Below are 16624 nucleotides of genomic sequence, written 5' to 3' on the forward strand. Positions count from 1 at the left end.
ACCTAGGAATAATTTTATTACGTGTGGATTTTTTAGGCGTCATATTTAGATTCTCCCCTCTTAGCGCGCACCATCCCAGTGCCTAACTTTAGATGACCTTTTGAGAATTACCTTCAATAAGTACCAATCTTATTGATCATAAGAACTGCAAACAAATCCTGCAATAATTGCAAAGCTTAAATGCCTGCACTGTCTCCTTATTTACTCACTTCATACAGGGCTTTAGCATCTTGGCCAGCTAAGTCTTCATTAATATCAAGCCCCTCATCTCGCTTAGCCTAAAAAAAGAACAAGAAATAAAGTCAGACATCCCGTTATATAGCTTGTTTACCAATCAAGACACTGAGAAAGACATTTTGGAACTATACAAATGCAAAGTTCTTATCGCTTGCTGGGGGTCACATGAAACAGCCTCCCAGGGGAGATGGTTGAGACCAAAACAGTAACAGTATCAAAGGGAGCCTGGGATAAACACAGTGAATCACTAGCTGTGAAGGGAAGGTCAGAGTTCAACTGGGGGGGTCTATGGCATTACATCAGGAAATGAAATGGGCAGACTAGATGGGTGTTATAGCAGAATAGGACTATCATATTCTATGCTTCTATTTTTTGAGTTGGCTCTTGGCAGAAGTTCCTGCACTGGCTGGTGGTGTGTGCTTCATTATCAGGCTTCTAAAAAATGGCTGCCGCTGTTCATTATTTAAGGGTCCAGAGGTGGGTCTAGGCCTCCTTCACATCTATCCTCTATCGTTCTCAAGGAAATGACAGTGAACAGGTGACTCAGGTCATAAAGACTGGCTTTAAATAAGAAATATTACACTCTGAAAAGAGAGAAAACAAAAGAAAAAATCCAATACAAGGAAAAAAGAAATATACAATCACCCATAACACTCCACTACAAATGGGAGATCCAAGGCTAGGGTTACCCTATGTCCAGATTTCCACAGACATGTCCTCCTTTTCAGGGGACTGTCAGGAGTCCGGGCGTTTTTTTTCAAACCCGCTTGCTTGTTTGGGTTTCTGGGTGAGTGGGCTACCTGACTCACCTTCCCCCAAGCCTCAGGGTGCTCTCCTGAAACCTACTTTAACGTGCCCTGGTAGTCTAGTGGTCTCTTTGGGGCAGGAAAGAACCCCACTCTTTCCTGCCCACTACCGCTGGCCTGCTTGCTGCTGCCGCCGCCTCCTCCTCAAAATGGCTACCGAGACTTCAAGTGGTGACTTCGCAAGACTTCCACGGAAGTCTTCTGAGGCTACCCGCTTGAGGTCTTGCCAGCCATTTTGAAAAAGCGGCTGTAGTGAGCAGTTCAGCAGCAGCAGGCAGGAAAGAGTGAAGTTCTTTCCTGCCCTGAAGAGGCCATTAAACCATCAGGGCGCGATAAGTTAGGTTTGGGGAGAGGGCACCCCAGTGGCGTAGCCAGACCTGACATTTTGGGTGGGCCCAGAGCTAATATGGGTGGGCACTATGGGCCTGATATTCAAAATTATGTACAGCCAGGAACAGCTCCTGGCCAGTTAAATAGCAATTTAGCACATAAACATGGATATTCAGCAGGAGATCATCTGTCGTCTTCTGCTGAATATCCACGTTTAGCAGCTAGCCACTAACTGGCTATATCATGCAACATAGCTGGCTAGGCTCGGGTATTCAGTGCCAAACCAAGTATGTTTAGCGGTTAAATTAGGCCGCATAAATAGCAGACCTATCTTTAATCGCTAAGCACTTAATGGGTTAGCACTGAATATTGACTTAACTAGTTAAGTTGCCACAGTCAAACATGAAACTGGATATTCTATGCCAGACGCCAGAAATGGCTGGAATTGAATATCTGGGTTTAACACTGAATATCAGGGGGTCTGTATATAGGTATGTTTCTTGGGATAGTACTAAATAATGCCTTAAAGTACACTTGATGATGGATTTCTAAATAAATAAATTATCCCTACCCCCCCCCCCCCCCATTCATCCCTGTAGCCTAACATCAGCCCTACCCTTCCCTACCCCCCCATCCATCCCCATAGCCCAGCATCAGCCCTATCCTACCCTTCCTATCCCCCCAATCAATTCCTGTAGCCCAAAATCAGCCTTACCCTTCCCTACTCCCCCATCCTTCCCTATAGCTCAGCATCAGCACTACCCTTCCCTTCCTTACTCCCCCATCCATATAACCCAGCATCAGCCCTAACCTTTCCTACCCCTCCTTGTAACGAGTGCCAGCCCTACCCTATCCCGTACCCCATTGTCTGGCATCAGCCCTGCTCTTCCCCACCTCCTCCCCCACCCAGAAGCACACTAGCATTAAACCCTTTTTTTAACATCCTGGGTACTGCAGAGCCCATCTCCACCCAAAAACCCACAATGAATTAAATACAAAACTTTATTTTTTAACCTGGGCAATGCAGACAGAGCCCACCCCCACTCAAAAGTCCACCAGCTTTACAAAACAACTTTTACCTGGGTTTGAGCTTCCCTATAGAGTACAGAGGTCTACCAATACCACCCCCGATGAGGCCCAAGATCACGGTCACCTGGTGCAAAGTGCAGCCTGGAGACCAGCCCGCAGTCCTGGAGCTCAATGCTGTGCTTAGCTATGACAGCATGGAGGGAGACCTGTTGACGCGGGACGCGGGGTCACTGGGCAGGCACCGGCATCATCATACTGCACTGCAGAATTGACCGCGAGCTAGGAGATGGCGGATCCTGAGGTGCGCGCCGCCGCGGCGCCGCGGCCACGTCATCCGCCGAAGTAGGTCCAGGTTGGCCCGCCCCGATTCCCAACGCCGACGGACTCCCAGCCAATAAAGATAGACTCAGAGGCGCTGCGGGAGAGCTGCTGCTTGTTTGCTGGACTGACTCCCGGAGGCTGCCTTCCACGTCTGCAAACTTTGCATGTGATGTGACTGCAGCTGTGATTGGCGGTCACAGAAACTGGGTGGGCCTTAGCTGAGTTTGGGTGGGCCCGGGCCCACCCAGGCCCACCCGTAGCTACGCCCCTGGGGCACCCTGACTCAGGGCTGGAGGAGAGGAGAGGGGAGGGGAGGTAGCTGGATGGATGGTGTGGATGAGGGGAAGGAAGGAGGCTGGAAAAAAGATTAGTGAGGGGGGCGTACATGGGGGGGGGGGAGGGAAATGGGGAAATACAGCACATGCATAGAAGGGGATAGAGTGGAGAGGGGGACATCCTGCTCATGGATGGGACATAAAGAAATGGGGGACATGCTGCTCATGGATGTTTGCTTTTTTTGGAAATTTACTTCTTTCCACATTTTTTAATTTAGCACAGAAAAAAATGCATTACCAGTATTTTCACGGCTGATAGAATCTGGGTTTCCTGGGGGGACCAAGGTGATTGTGCAGCAGGGTGCAGCAGGGTGCGGTGTGGTGCGGCAGCGGGGGCAGGGCTGGGGCTGGGCCGGGATTTTATTTTTTGTATCCTCTTTTTTGGCTCTGCTAATATGGTAACCCTATCCGAGGCACAATTCCAAGAAATTACAAAATATAGGACTGCCCGCCCACCAGCCTGCCCGTTTGTCCAGAAATCCGGACAAACGGGCAGATTGGCAAAACCCGCCCGGTTGCTCGGACATGTCCTCAAAAAGAGGACATGTACGGGTAAATCCGGACATATGGTAACCCTACTCTAGGGGGCCCAGAGACTCTGCCTGGTTGCCCTTGCAACTGCATGAATATCATTACAAGTCAATCCTGTCTTTATGCAGATACCCCATAGTTGGTTAAGTGCTGACTATCGCATTTAACCAAGTATGCTTGAGCTGGCTCTGCAAACCCCGAAATTCAATGCCGAAGCCTGGACATGGCCTGACATTGAATTTCCAGGGCATAACACTAATGACTGTCAGCAAAACGCTAGTGCCGCTGCCTGAATATCAACCCCGTGGTATTTAAATATTTTTTTCATCAAAGTTTTGTATGTTCCATCAAAGTTTCAATGTGAGGAACCCATACAGCTCTTTAAAACTTAGGTAATACAGTTTTGTTTTACATCAGAAGAAACAGTTCTTAATTTTCAGTGCATACACAATGAAATATTTACTGATTCAGACTTACCTGTAGCAAGGCAACCAGTATAGTCTTGAAAGATCCACTTGTATCACTCTTAATATCTGACTCCAGATCTCTGTCAAACACTGAGGGGGGTGGGGGAGGGGGAGAAATTGTTTTAAAATTCTGCTCATAGAAAAACCTCACAGTAAATTGCTTCTGATTAAAAAAAAAGAACACCTTTAAAGAAGCAGTACTTACACTTCTTGTATGCTTCTTTTATAGCTACGATTTGCTGAAAAACAAAAAGGAATTCAAATCTAAGTAAAGACAACTGAGACACGGAACGACATACGTTTTTGCTTGAGAAATTCACCCCCAGATTCTGTCTAGGTCACCCAAATTTGGCACTGACTCCAGATCCGCATATATATTGATTAATCAATTATGTGATAATCAATTATTTATTTTATTTATTTGTTACATTTGTATCCCACATTTTCCCACCTATTTGCAGGCTCAATGTGGCTTACATAATACCGTAGGTGTATGCCAGCCGGTAAAGAACAAATACAAAGTGGTATTATGGTAGAATAGATACTTGTGTTACAGACATATTTGGGAATCGTAGCGAGGAGGAGTTGCATTGAGTCCAATTCTTGGAGTTAACAAGCACTTAATTGGCAGTAATTAGGAGTTATGTGTAGATCTGCTGCCCTATACCTTATTCCAGTGCTTCTCAACCCAGTCCTTGAGGCACATCTAGTCCCATCAGGGTTTTAGAATATCCACAATTAATATGCATGAGCTTCAAATATGAAATAGTGCCTCTGTAGCGAAGTAGGGGGGGGGGGAAGTTATCAATGTGGGCTACTATTAAGTCGGGTTATTTTAGCACAGAGTCTTTTTGCATGAAATGGGACCCTGTGCTAAAATAACCTGATTCATGGTAAAATAACCCGACAACAGTAGCCAATGTTGATGACTCCCCCCCCTTACTTTCAACTCCCTCTTTTATAAAGCTGCGCGACAATGCCAATGGCTGTGTCGGCATTACTGCACTGGCAGCAGCTACCACAGCTTTGTAAAGGGGGGGAGGGGGGAGGGGGAGGTGTCCTTACAGAGGACCATACAGTGTTTGCTAGTGCAATATAACATCTGCGAGCAGCATGCATATCTCTTTTATTTGATTGTATTGAATTAATCAAGGTGCATTTTGATGCAGTATTTTGATGGCTACTTTATCACATTATCTGACAAGTGTAGGAGTTATTGGTGTACGCAAAATGCCTGAAGTAGTGTAGTACTGTTAAAATCAGCAGCCAGAGTTAAACTTGCTGAAATGTATCCTAGTTTCAAGGGAGTCCACAGAACTAGAAAGGCAGATGTAACTGTCACTAGTTTAATTTTTGGACAGTGGCTTTAAATTCCAATAATACTTTTATAAAGCAAATGTTATACAAGAAAAATGAAAGTCTGTAGGTAAGCATTTACAATTGATTCCTGACAGTTAGATCATGCTGATAAAAGCATTTAGAAAGACATCTATTAGCTAGGCCACAGTGCTCCCTGATGGTGTACAGTGTGTAATACATCTGCCACAGTAAAAAAATTTGGAAATTAGGGCCCTGTTTACAAAGGTGCGTTGGTGTTTTTAGCGTGCCTACACTTAGCGTGCACACTAACTATGTAGGTGCCTGTAGGGATATTATAGGCATGTACATAGTTAACGCACGTACATGGTTAACGTGCGTTAAAAACTTTAACGCGCCTATAATACTGATTAGTAAACAGGGCCCTAAGGTTTCATGATTGGGGGGAGGGGGGAAAGGAGGCTTGATTGTAACTATCTTTCAATTTATTACTCACTAATCATGAGGGACAATACATAAACCCATTCATCTCCTTTTGCTACCCAAATGCTTGTTGATACAAAAGTGATTTAAGCTTCCACCTAAACTCCACAAGAAGGGGCTTTTCGATATAACGTCTAAATCCGACTTTGGAGGTTTTGCAAAAAATGTCCAAAATCTGAATAGCAAAGAAGGTCATTTTCAAAAAAGAAAAACATCTATCTTTTGTTTTCGAAAATAGAAGGTTTTGTGATTTGGAAGTTTTATTTCTTGGTCCATTTTTGGGAAAAAAATGTCCAAGTGCAAAACGCACAAAATCAAGCCATTGGGTTGTAGGAGGAGCCAACATTTTTAATACACTGGTCCCCCTGACATCCCAGGAAAGCAATAGGGCATCCTAGGGGGCACTGCAGTGGACTTCATAAAATGCTCCCAGGTACACATCTCACCATTGCTCCCTTACCTTGTCTGTTGAGCCCCCCAAACCCATCCAAAATCCACTACCCCCAACTGTACACCACTACCATAGCCCTTACAGGTGAAGGAGGCACCTATATGTGGGTATAGTGGGTTTCTGGTGAGTTTTGGAGGGCTCACAATTTCCTCCACAAGTGTAACAGGTAGGGGGAGATAGAAATCTGGGTCAACCTGTCTGCAGTGCACTGCACCCACCACTAGACTACTCCAGGGACCTGCATGCTGTTCTAATGGACCCAAGTATTACATCTGAGGCTGGCATAGAGGCTGGTAAGTAATGTTTCTCATCACATTTTGGGGGGGGGGGGGAGAGTTGGTTAGTGACCACTGGGGGAATAAGGGGAGGTCATCCCTGATTCCCTCCGGTGGTCATCTGGTTATTTAGGGCACTTTTTTGTGCCTTATTCGTTATGAAAACAAGTCTAGCTCAAAACATCTTAGTTTTAGTCCTGGACGGTTTTGTTTTCTTCCATTATGGCTGAAAAACATCTAAGTCTCAGGAACACCCAAGTCCCGCCCGGAACATGCCCCTGATACACTCCCTTGAGATTTGGTGCACTTCTGATGATCTTCAAAGAAAAACGTCTAAAAATAGTTTTCCAAAATACTGATTTGGATGTTTTTGTGAGAAAAACATCCAAATGCTGCTTTATTTATTTATTTATTGCACTTGTATCCCACATTTCCCCACCTATTTGCAGGCTCAATGTGGCTTACAAAGACCTGTCATGGCAGCGCCATTCCAGGGTAAAAGATACAGTTGGTGTTACAAAGAAATTAAGGATGGTAAAGAAGTACTAGTAAACAATTATAGAAAGAGGCGTTCAGATTCAGGATAGTGTGGTGAGGTGTTATAATTAGGCTAAGGATCTTCGTGGTAGGCCTTGTGGAAAAGAAAGGTTTTCAGAGCTTTGCAAAAGTTAGTTATTTCGCTAATTGTTTTCAAGTTGGTTGGTAGTGCATTCCACAGTTGCGTGCTCATGTAGGAAAAGCTGGTTGCATGTGTTAGTTTGTATTTTAGTCCTTTACAGCTGGGGAAGTGTAGATTAAGGAATGTGCGGGCTGATCTTTTATGCCACTTTTTAGAGGTTTTTCTGTTTTGAAAATGAGCCCAATAGCCATCTATCATCTGAATACCAAGGGGTAAAGCATTCCCCAACTTTGGTCCCTTATTCGTTCCCTGGTTGAGCTTCAAGTTCCTGCTACTAGCTAGGAATATATAGGAATGGAGTAGATATCCTGCCATTCACAGAAGAAAGTGTTTATGAACACCTTGAAAAACTGAAAGTAGACAAAGCCATGGGGTCAGATGAGATCTATTCCAGGATATTGAGGGAGTTAAGAGAAGTTCTGGTAAGTCCTGTTAAAATGTTTTTAATAGATCTTTGGAGACAGAAGAGGTTCTAAGGGATTGGAGAAGAGCGGATGTGGTCCCTCTTCCAAAACTGGTGACATGGAAGCTTAGAGTTATCTGTATATATTTTGAACCTGCTACGTTTAGATTGTTAATCCAGACTTTAATTTTATCAAGAATGGACTATTGTAATATCATTTATGCAGGCTTTTCTCACACTTTCATTACACAGATACAAATCATACAAAATATAGCAGGTCGACTCATTTATTCAGCCCATAAATATGATTCTGTTATTCCATTCTATTTGGACTTACACTGGCTCTCAATAGAGACCAGAATACAATTTAAGATATGTACTATCATTTTTAGTATCATGTATGGTATGGTAATGCCGCTCTGTATATGAGTGAGCTGGTAGCTCCTCTTCATAGAGGTGACTTTTGTAATACATGTAATCAATTGTTTTTGCATTTTCCTTCAACAAAGCAAATAATATTTAGTAAGATGTTTAATTCTTCATTCTCATATCAAGCAGTTTGTGCCTGGAATTCACTGCCATTATACATCAGAACAAGTAAAAATTATTTGATGTTTTCAACGGTCTTAAAAACATATTTATTTCATAAATATGTTCTATTGAAGGTATAATTTTTTTATTTATAATATGTAGCTCCTGGAATTTCTGTATATCCAGTTCCTTCTTTTAACTCTGTAATTCTATTTAAGATAGTCATGGAATATATTTATTTATTTTATTTGTTACATTTGTATCCCACATTTTCCCACCTATTTGCAGGCTCAATATGGCTTACATAATACCATAGTGGTGTTCTCCAGTTCCGGAATGAACAAATACAGGTGTTATTGTAGTATAATAGGTTCATGTAAGGTAGGTATATTAGGGGAACGTAGGAAGGAAGAGGGAATTTGGGAGTGCCCATTACGATTTTTGGTTTTGTGGTGTTGCAGGTGCTCAGGCTTTTATGTTGGGTCGGTGGGATATGCCTTTCTATTTTTGGCAGTGTGTTCCATAGTTGTGCGCTTAAATAGGAAAAGCTGGATGCATACGTTGATTTGTATTTGAGTCCTTTGCTGCTTGGGTAGTGAAGATTTAGGTATGTTTGTGCTGATCTTGTTGCGTTTCTGGTTGGCAGGTATATGAGGTCTGTCATGTATCCTGGGGCTGCGCCGTAGATAATTTTATGAACCAGGTTGCAGATTTTAAAAGCGATACGTTCTTTGATTGGGAGCCAATGCAGTTTTTCTCAGAGGGGTTTGGCGCTTTCAAAACGTGATTTTCCAAATATAAGCCTGGCTGCTGTGTTTTGAGCGGTTTGAAGTTTCTTTATAATTTGTTCTTTGCAGCCCGCATAGATTCCGTTGCAGTAGTCTACATGGCTCAGTACCATTGATTGTATCAAGCTGCGGAATATTTCCCTCGGAAAGAATGTTTTCATTATTATTATTATTTCACACGTTTGAGTTTCCACATTGAGTGAAACATTTTCTTTATGGTAGATTTCGCTTGGTTCTCTAGTGAGAGGTTCCGGTCGATTATTACTCTGAGAATTTTCAGGCTGGCAGCAATAGGAAGGGTATAACCTGGGGTGTTTATGTTTGTGGGCTTGTATGTGTTATATTGGGATGAGATGATGAGACAGTGGGTTTTTTCTGTATTGAGTTTTAATTGGAATGCATATGCCCATGAGTTCATGATGTTCAGGCTAAGCTTGATTTCGCTGGTGATTTCTGCCAGATCGTGTTTGTAGGGGATATATTGTGATAGCATCAGCATATATGAATGAGTTAAGGCCTTGAATGGATAAGGACTTGGCTAGAGGGGTCATCATGAGGTTGAAAAGGATCAGTGATAGTGGTGATCCTTGCGGCACTCCGCAGTCAGGTTTCCAAGGTGATGATATGTTTGTGCTAGCTTTCACTTGATATGTTCTTGTGGATAGGAAGCCCTTGATCCATTTAAGTGTATTTCCGCTGATTCCGAAGTAATCTAGGAGTCTTAGTAATATATTATGGTTGACCATGTCGAATGCACTGGACATGTCAAATTGTAGGAGATGTATACTTTTACCTCTTGCTATTTCTTGCTTGAATTTAGTTAATAGAGTAAGTAATACTGTTTCAGTGCTGTGTTGGGGGCGGAATCCTGATTGTGATTCGTGTAGTATTGTGAATTTCTCTATGTAATCATTTACTTGTTTGGTTACCAAGCCTTCCATTAATTTGACTACCAGTGGGATAGATGCTACTGGACGGTAGTTGGTAATGTCATTTGTTTTTTTCTTGGTGTCTTTTGATATTGGGGTGAGTAGGATGTTGCCTTTTTCTTTAGGGAAGGTGGCTTGTTGAAGCATGAAGTTTAAGTGGGATGTGAGGTCTGTTATAAAGCAGTGGGGGGCGGATTTTAATAGGTGGCTGGGGCAAGTGTCCAGTTGACAGTGACTGTTGGAGTACCTCTTGATCACCTGGGTAACTGTATCGGTGGTGAGGGGAGCGAAATTTGACCAGATTCGGTCCGCAGGGTGTTCACCAGGGGATGGGTCCAGTTCGTTGATGTAGTTTTCGATGTCCGTGTTGTCCTGAGGTAGCGTTTTACGTAGGTTTGCAATTTTTTCATTTAAATGTTTAGCAAGGTTGTCTGCAGATGGAATGTCAGTATTGGTTGTGGTGATCGGCGTTGTGTCTAGTAGTTTGTTCACGAGATGATATAGTTTCTTCGTGTCTTTGTAATCTGGCCCTATTTTAGTTTTGTAGTATGACCTTTTGGTTTGTCTTATTGCATATTTCTATTTCCTTTGTAATTGTTTCCAAGCGTTGAGTGTATGTTCGTCTTTAATTTTTTTCCATGGGCGTTCTAATTTCCTGGATTGTGTTTTTAATTTTTTCAGTTCTTCATTGAACCACGGTATCGAGTTGTGTCTGCGTGAGGTTCTTGTTCGTAAGGGTGCTATTTCGTCTAATATGTGTTTACATCTTTTGTCCCATTCTGAGAGGTAGTATATGGAGTCCATTTGTGTTGTCCAATCGTTTTTGTATAATTGTTTCCAGAATGTTTTCGCGTCTATTTGGCCTCTCGTGGTGTAGGATGTGTTTTCCCGTATGTGGAGAGAACCTTTTTTCCGCCATTTTAGGGATAAGTTTAGTTTGTAATGGCCAGTCCATGGTGTTTCTGTCCATTTAGTTTCTGTTATTATTAGGTTCTGGTCTGTGGACAGTTTGTATATAAGCCTGGTGCAACATAACATAACAATTATCATGAAGAAGCATAACCTGCATAAAGTGCCATATACGACTCTGACCTTGTTGGGCAGACTGGATGGACTACACAGGTCTTTTTCTGCTGTCATTTACTATAGGGGTAATATTCAGCCGACGGCAGTCAGCATTTTTATAAGCACTGACTGTTGCCGGGTAAATTAGACCCGGATGGTCAATACTGGGTCATGTTTGGGCACCGGCATTGAATATCCAGATTTTTGGCAGCACCCAGAAGTTATACGGGTATGGACGATATTCAGGCAAAGTTAGAACTACTATTAACGCAGCTCTATGTGCCTGGTTAGATATGAGGGCACCTGCACTGAATATCGTCAGTGGCCACATAGAGCCAGATTCTATATATGACGCTTAAAAATTCCATGTGGAAAACATTTCCACCTAAGCGCATTTTATAAGATTTAGATGTGGTATATAGAATATGCTTAGTTGATATCCCAGCACCTAAAATTATGCACCTCCATTTACACCAGTGAAAACGTGGCGTAAATCCCTGTGCGTAGATTTATGTGCACTGGACTATATTCTCTAACAATGCAAGTAAATTTGGGAATGCCCATTTCCCCACCCATGGCTATGCCCCTTTTGAATTGCGCTGTTTAGAATTTAGGTGCAGTTGGTTACACAATATGCTTAGTGAGTTATGCACAAAATTCTAATTATTGCCAATTAGTGCTCACTATTACTTGTTAAGTGCTGCTAAAAACACTGATTGGCTTGTTAAGCTAGTATGCACATTGTTATGGAATGTGCTTAGATTTCAGTGCGGAACGCTAGGCACAATATATAGAATCTGGCAGATAGTGTCTGGGATGGTTGCGGTTCTCCCCCTGGACTGCCACTCAACTGGCCAGTTTTGACGTGGCTGGTTAGAGCCAATGTTCAGCAGTGCTGTGTGGTTATTGCTGCTGAATTTTGGTGGACAGCCAGCTCAGCAGGGTTAAACCAGGCAGGAGCCTCTCCTGCCCGTTTGAACCCTTTTGAATATCAAACCCCATGTTACTATGTGCGTGGAGGGACATCCATCACCCTCTCCATTAAAAAGTATTTTCTGTTTGGCAGAGCCTCTTGTAAAAATAGTGAATGAATTCTCCAGATCTTGACCTGCACACGTGAATTCCCCTCCTCACTTAAAACCTGTCTGACATATATTTACCTGGTTGGCTCTTGTGCAAAGAATCTGAATCAGCAAACTATCATTGGTTCCAATCCCCTTCATCGCCTTCCGAAGTTCTTTGGCATCATATTCGCACGGGAGATCCAAGAGAGCCAGGGCTGTCTTTTCAAAGCTTCCACTGAGATCACTTTTCAACACATCCTCCAGATCCTACAAAAGTGTTTTTGAGAGTCAGACATCAACAGAAAAACTGAACAGAATTCTCCTTATCATATATGAATCATTAGGGGTGATCAAGAAAAGCACTGAAAATAGTTTGATAAGATTTTGACACAGCAAATGTACAGCTATACATTTGTGTATATACAGTATATAATTATTATAAAGTAATTACCACCAGATTCTTGCAATTTTGGACGTAGACTGCTGATCCGTATATAAACTAATTAGGCGATAATTATTGGTGTTAACAAGTACTTAATTGATAGTAATTAGGAGTCACACACGGATCTGCCCTATGCCCAATTTTATAACATGTGCACCTAAATTTCATAGCACACAACTCCAAATGGGGTGAGACCATGGGAGGGGCATGAGCGGGTCGGGGGCATTCTCAGAAATTAGGTGCGATGTTACAGAATACCTGCATATGTGTGCATAAGTGCCATCAGTTGGGCATGACCATCTACATCAGCATTTGATAGGCATAAAAGCTCACGCAAAGTTAGGTGCAACGGAGGAGATTCTATATTTATTTTATTTATTTATTGCATTTGTATCCCACATTTTCCCACCTGTTTGTAGGTTCAATGTGGCTTACATGGTCCCAGAAATATGGGAGCATATTCTGGAGTAAATGGATACAGAGAGAATAATGAAGTTGAGTAAGGCATTTGAGGTATAACCCCGTACCAATTGCTCAGGAAAACTAAACTTAGATTTACACCATAGGAAGGCGAGAAACAGTTTTCAGAAGAGAATGACTCTATTAATTGAACAGTCTTTTGAAAAAAAAAATCAAGACAATGTCTGTTCTTTAAAGAAAATATTTTGCTTCAAAATAAGGTGGAGGCTTTGCAATATTCACATTATTAATTTTCCAATGTTATATCTCCTGTTGATATTTAAAAAAAATATTAGCTAGTATTTTAAAAGATATCAGAGAAGAAGCGTACAATGATTTCTAAAGCTCATTGTCTCCTGCTGCACACTGGCTGCCGATTCCAGACAGAATAACTTATAAGACACTCCTTTTAGTGTTTAAAATAACGAGTACCGGTTCTCCCCTCTTTCTGGCACGCATTTTGACACCTCATTCCCCACTGCAGCCTGTTCACTCATCCCAACAGCATCTCCTAGTCGTTCCCTCATTCTGACAAATTAGATATGATATCACGTCACTAAATTTACTCTGTGGTGGGCCCCACTCTGTGGAATGCACTACCATTTCAGCTTAGATCGCACTGTCTAAGGGGGTCTGTTACAAAGGCACGCTAGCATTTTTAGCTCACAGTAAAAATCAGCTGGCAGTAAACGCGGAGACGCCCATTATATTTCTATGGGCATCTCAGCATTTACCGCCAGCTGATTTTTACCATGAGCTAAAAAAGCTAGTGTGGCTTTATAAAAGGCCCCCTAAGTAAATTTAAGTCCGATCTCAAGACATTCCTTTTTGAAGATGCTTTTTCTTAAAAGCATTGCTTCCGTTTTCACCTTGAGACTGTACTCGATGTGAGCCTGCAGATCACCTTAGTTTCATCTCTTACCCCTATCTGTTAGTTTCTGCTACACCACCTTTCCTTTCATGATTGTAGTTCTATTCTCCTCTCTTCCTCTTTTGCTTATCCATCCTCCTTTAAATCTCCTCTGTCATCCCTCCTGTCTCTCACTACTCCTCTCTCATTAGGATTATAAACTGCTCAGATATTTCTCTATGATGTGCGATATAGCAAATACTAAATAAATTTGGAAATGATATTTATTTCTTGAAGTTAATAACTCTAGTCAAGGCCAACGAGAGGGGGGGGGGCCAAATTCCCCAGGCCCGGGCTTCCAAGGGAGGCCCGGCGCTGGGGTCAGGCCGCCAGCGCTGCAGTCCCCGGTCTCACCTGCCTGCCTTCTCGGCTCCGGGCCCCCTGCATTCGAAACGGCAGTCACAGATCGCCTCCCTTCGGGCCTTCCCTCCCTGTGTCCCGCCCTCGCGGAAACCGGAAGATACATCAGACGAGGGTGGGACACAGGGAGGGAAGGCCAGAAGAGAGGTGATCTGCGACTGCCGCTTTGAATGCAGGGGGCCTGGAGCCGTGGAGGCAGGCAGGTGAGACCACAGACTGCAGCAGCAGGGGGAGCGATAGGGGGTGGCAGTGGCAGGGGGAGCGACGGGGGGCAGCAGCAGTGGTTGGGCGGCCTTGCCCCAGGCCCGGCCTAGTCTCTGGGCAGCCCTGACTCTAGTGAAGAAAAATGTGTCTCTGCTACCCTAATATTTTACTTAGCTGTGTTAGTCTGGTGAAATAAAATTGATAGAAGCAGGAGGCATCTTATAGACTAACCAATTTATTGAAGCATAGTGGAATATAATTGTGTCCTGCTGAGCTAAAAGTACCAAAAGTGTATATAACTTAAATGGGCTCATTTTCAAAGCACTTAGACTTAGAAAGTTCCACAGGTTGTTATGTAATTTCGTATGTCTAAGTGCTTTGAAAATGAGCCCCCAATTTATACTACAAACCACAGCAGGGTGAGCAACCCCAGTCCTCAAGGGTTGGGTTTTCCCCAATGAATATACATGAGATCTATTTGCATACAATGGAGGCAGTGAATTCAAATAGATCTCATGCATATTTATTGGGATAAATCTCAAAAACCTGACTGGGTTGCAGCCCTCGAGGACCAAGGTTTCCCCACCCCTGAGATAGAGGGATATCAACTGCATAATCCTCAGGTATGGACTAATTATGTCTTTATAAAATGAGAACAATGTATCAACAAACAAAAGTCATGCATTCCTGGGACAAAATTGACAAAATGTAAGCAATTCTGGGACATCAATTGAAGACTAACAGACTGGATGGACTGATTGGTCTTTTTCTGCTGTCATCCACTCTATTAAGCTATGTGTGAGGGAGTGAGTGGTGTAGCAGCAGGTGTCCCTGAGAACAGTCCCTCACTGAGGGGTCCTTTTACTAAGGTGCGCTGAAAAATGGCCTGCGGTTGTGCAGATGCATGTTATGGGCACATGCAGAATCATTTTTCAGCGCACCTGTAAAAAATGCCTTTAAAATTTTTTTTTTTGACAAAAATGGACATGTGCAAAATGAAAATTGCTGTGCGTCCATTTTGGGCCTGAGACCTTACCACCAGCCATTGATCTAGTGGTACGATCTCGTGCAGTAAATGGGCAGTAATGGTCTACGCGCGTAGAATGCCGATTACTGCCCGCGCCCCAGAAAATAAAAATATTTTCCGTTACACGTAGCAGACAAGTGTCAAAAATGAAATTACTGTAAGGGCCACGCGGTAGCTGGGCAGTAACTGAAACTTGACGCGCGTTGGGCACATGTAGGTGCCTACGTGGCTTAGTAAAAGGGCCCCTGATGTTGTAGTTAAGCCACCTTACGGCAGGTGGTACTAACCTGCCATGTCAGAGGTTAAGTCATAGGGGTGGGACTCAGGCTGGGAGGTTAAATGCCTGGAACAGAGTAGATCAGAGAGGCTCCAAGGGAAGAGGTCTCCAGAAGTGAGACCCCGAGTACAGAGGTCTCCTATAGGAGGACTGTGAATGAAGGAATCCTCCCGAGGTATTGGCTGGGCTGCAGTAACTGTGTGGGAGACCCAGGGAAGTAAGGTTTGCACCTGGGGGTATCAGAGCATATTCCTTTATTTGTGAAGACTCAGACCCGAGTGTCCTAATTAGAGCCAGGCCCGGATTTGTGCATGCGTGACTTGAACTATGCTGTAGAAACTTGATAAGAGAGGACTGCTGAGGAGAGGAGAAACCACTGTTACTGTGACTGTTGCTATGTTGAGTCTGTGTGTAGAAACAGACTGATCGTTTGTCTGTTCAACAATAAAGTTTCCTTTTGATTTGCACTGCACCCTGACTGTGCTTGTGGGGGCTCCCAGGCTGTCTGCCAGCCACACTGCTAACTATGATTCATTAAAGTTTTATTCCCCTATCCTTTGTCCATAGGGGAAAAAAGCTTAGTGAAACAGGCTCTGTGAAAATATGATACCTTTGCTCCAGTCACCAGAGAACTTCTTTTCCTTTTTGCAAGAGTTATTATAAAACTGCCCTACTAGGTATTTATCACAAATCCCCATAGAACAGCCCCAACATGTCGCCTACCTATTCCATCTATTCTCCAAACTGCTTCCTCACTACTCTCCAATTTGGCTTCTGTTTGGCTGTTTCCTTTTGTACTTAAGCAATTCAAACAATCCTCAAACTTAATACAATTACTTCATTATAACCTGATAAGCTTAAGGAGGAAAAAGGCCCAGACCTGCTTACAAAGCTACGGTCTATA

At 43.2% G+C, this 16624-nt stretch overlaps 1 protein-coding gene across 1 annotated transcript in view; it reads right to left on the reverse strand.

Annotated features, from left to right (window-relative positions):
- Nucleotides 1-16624, reverse strand: part of ANXA13 (annexin A13) — a 72057-nt gene that overhangs the window by 18863 nt on the left and 36570 nt on the right. The window contains exons 4-7 of the mRNA XM_030218848.1: nt 12138-12308; nt 4262-4295; nt 4067-4146; nt 210-278 (exon numbers count right to left, since the gene is read on the reverse strand). Coding sequence (XP_030074708.1) covers nt 210-278; nt 4067-4146; nt 4262-4295; nt 12138-12308 — 354 coding nt within the window. The remainder of the gene's footprint in view (nt 1-209; nt 279-4066; nt 4147-4261; nt 4296-12137; nt 12309-16624) is intronic.

The sequence above is a fragment of the Microcaecilia unicolor genome, chromosome 1, assembly GCF_901765095.1.
Source record: "Microcaecilia unicolor chromosome 1, aMicUni1.1, whole genome shotgun sequence".
Classification (NCBI taxonomy): domain Eukaryota; kingdom Metazoa; phylum Chordata; class Amphibia; order Gymnophiona; family Siphonopidae; genus Microcaecilia; species Microcaecilia unicolor.